Source organism: Capsicum annuum, unplaced genomic scaffold (assembly GCF_002878395.1).
Source record: "Capsicum annuum cultivar UCD-10X-F1 unplaced genomic scaffold, UCD10Xv1.1 ctg13928, whole genome shotgun sequence".
Taxonomy (NCBI): domain Eukaryota; kingdom Viridiplantae; phylum Streptophyta; class Magnoliopsida; order Solanales; family Solanaceae; genus Capsicum; species Capsicum annuum.
Genome location: NW_025819246.1, coordinates 1 through 1718, shown reverse-complemented (window position 1 = coordinate 1718; position 1718 = coordinate 1). Strand labels below are relative to the sequence as shown.

General features: G+C 38.0%; 1 protein-coding gene across 1 annotated transcript; it reads left to right on the top strand.

The window, feature by feature from the left end:
• Positions 1–95: 95 nt before the first annotated feature.
• Positions 96–1493, top strand: LOC124890217 (putative late blight resistance protein homolog R1B-16). The gene has a single exon (XM_047402022.1). It carries the CDS (start codon positions 96–98, stop codon positions 1491–1493), a length of 1398 nt encoding a protein of 465 aa, XP_047257978.1.
• The last annotated feature ends 225 nt before the right edge of the window (positions 1494–1718 follow it).

The window sequence follows — 1718 nt, the reverse complement described above, 5'->3', positions numbered from 1 at the left end:
TCCTCTACCTAGCACGTTCTGTGAAGGATACAGCAATTGACAGAGATATCTTGAAATTGCTTTGGCGTGCTGAAGGGCTTGTTGAACAAACAGGGATGAAGAGTGTGGATGAACTGATGGAAATTTATTTGGATAATTTAATTTCTAGTAGCTTGGTAATTGCTTTCAATGAGATAGGTGATGTCCCGACTTGCAAAATTCATGATCTTGTGCACGACTTTTGTTTGATAAAAGCAAGAGGAGAAAAGTTGTTTGGTGAGATTAGTTCAAGTGATCCATCTTTTTCTTCTTCAGATTTGATGCCACGCATAGTAAATATTGATTACGATAAGGAGCACTTTGGGCCTAACAATTTCGTCCTGCTCGATTCAAAAAAGAAAAGGCATTCTGGTAAGCACCTCTGTTCTTTGTTGATAGTTGGACACGAGATGGAAGATCGTCTTTCTGATGCATGTCACGCAAGAGACTTGAGGCTTCTTAGAGTGTTGGACCTGCATCCCTCTTTTATGATGGTGAAAGATTCTTTGCTGAATGAAATTGGCATGTTGAATCATTTGAGGTGCTTAAGAATTGGGACAAAAGTTAAATCTCTGCCTTCATCTTTCTCAAATCTCTGGAATCTAGAAACCCTGATGGTTGAAAACAAAGGATCAACCTTGGTACTATTACCGAGTATTTGGGATCTTGTAAAGTTGCGAGTGTTGGCCGTGACTGCTTGTTCTTTCTATGATTTGGATACTGATGAATCAATACTAATAAAAGAGGACTCAAAGTTAGAGAACTTGAGAGAATTAATTAAACTCGTGCTTTCCTATTCGAAAGAAATAGAGGATATTTTCATAAGGTTCCCCAATCTTCAAATGCTTAGATTTGTTCTCAAGGAATTATGGGATTATTCAACAGAGCGATTTTGGTTCCCGAAATTGGATTTCCTAACTGAACTAGGTTTCCTTAGAGTAGCTTTTGAAAGTTCAAACGCAAATGACAGTGGGCCCCCTGTAGCGACAAATTGGTCATGGGATTTTCACTTCCCTTACAATTTGAAAATATTGTCAATGTTTGACTTTCCTTTGGCATCAGATTCACTATCAGCAATAGCGAGACTGCCCAACCTTGAAGAGTTGTTCCTTACGAGAGCAATCATCCAGGGGGAGGAATGGAACATGGGGGAGGAAGACACTTTTGTGAATCTCAAATTTTTGCAGTTGTATGAAGTGACTCTTGCTAAGTGGGAAGTTCGAGAGGAATCATTTCCCGTGCTTGAGAAATTAGTACTGTGGAAATGTCATATTCTTGAGGAGATTCCATCTAGTTTTGGCGATATTTGTTCGTTGAAAATCATCAAACTTGTAAAGAGCCCTCAACTTGAAGATTCAGCTCTGGAGATTAAACAATATGTTGATGATATCACAGGAGGATATAGTCTTCAGATCCTTGGCTGGAATAATATCCCGTTATCTAAGACAGGTTCTTCTCTATTATTTGCTGCTTAGAAACCAAATTTACGCGTGTTGCTTACAATGTGTTTGATGAATTTTCTATTGAACTTTTTGTGAACTTCAAGTAAAAATGTGTCGATGATGTGATCCCGTTTCATCACAACAAGATTTCAGTAATATGGAAAAAATAAATTAGAATGGCAAGCATTTGTTGTGATGTATGCTCAAGTGTGCAGATAATTTTCACAATTTTCAGAAGACTTATGACTCTCCATACAT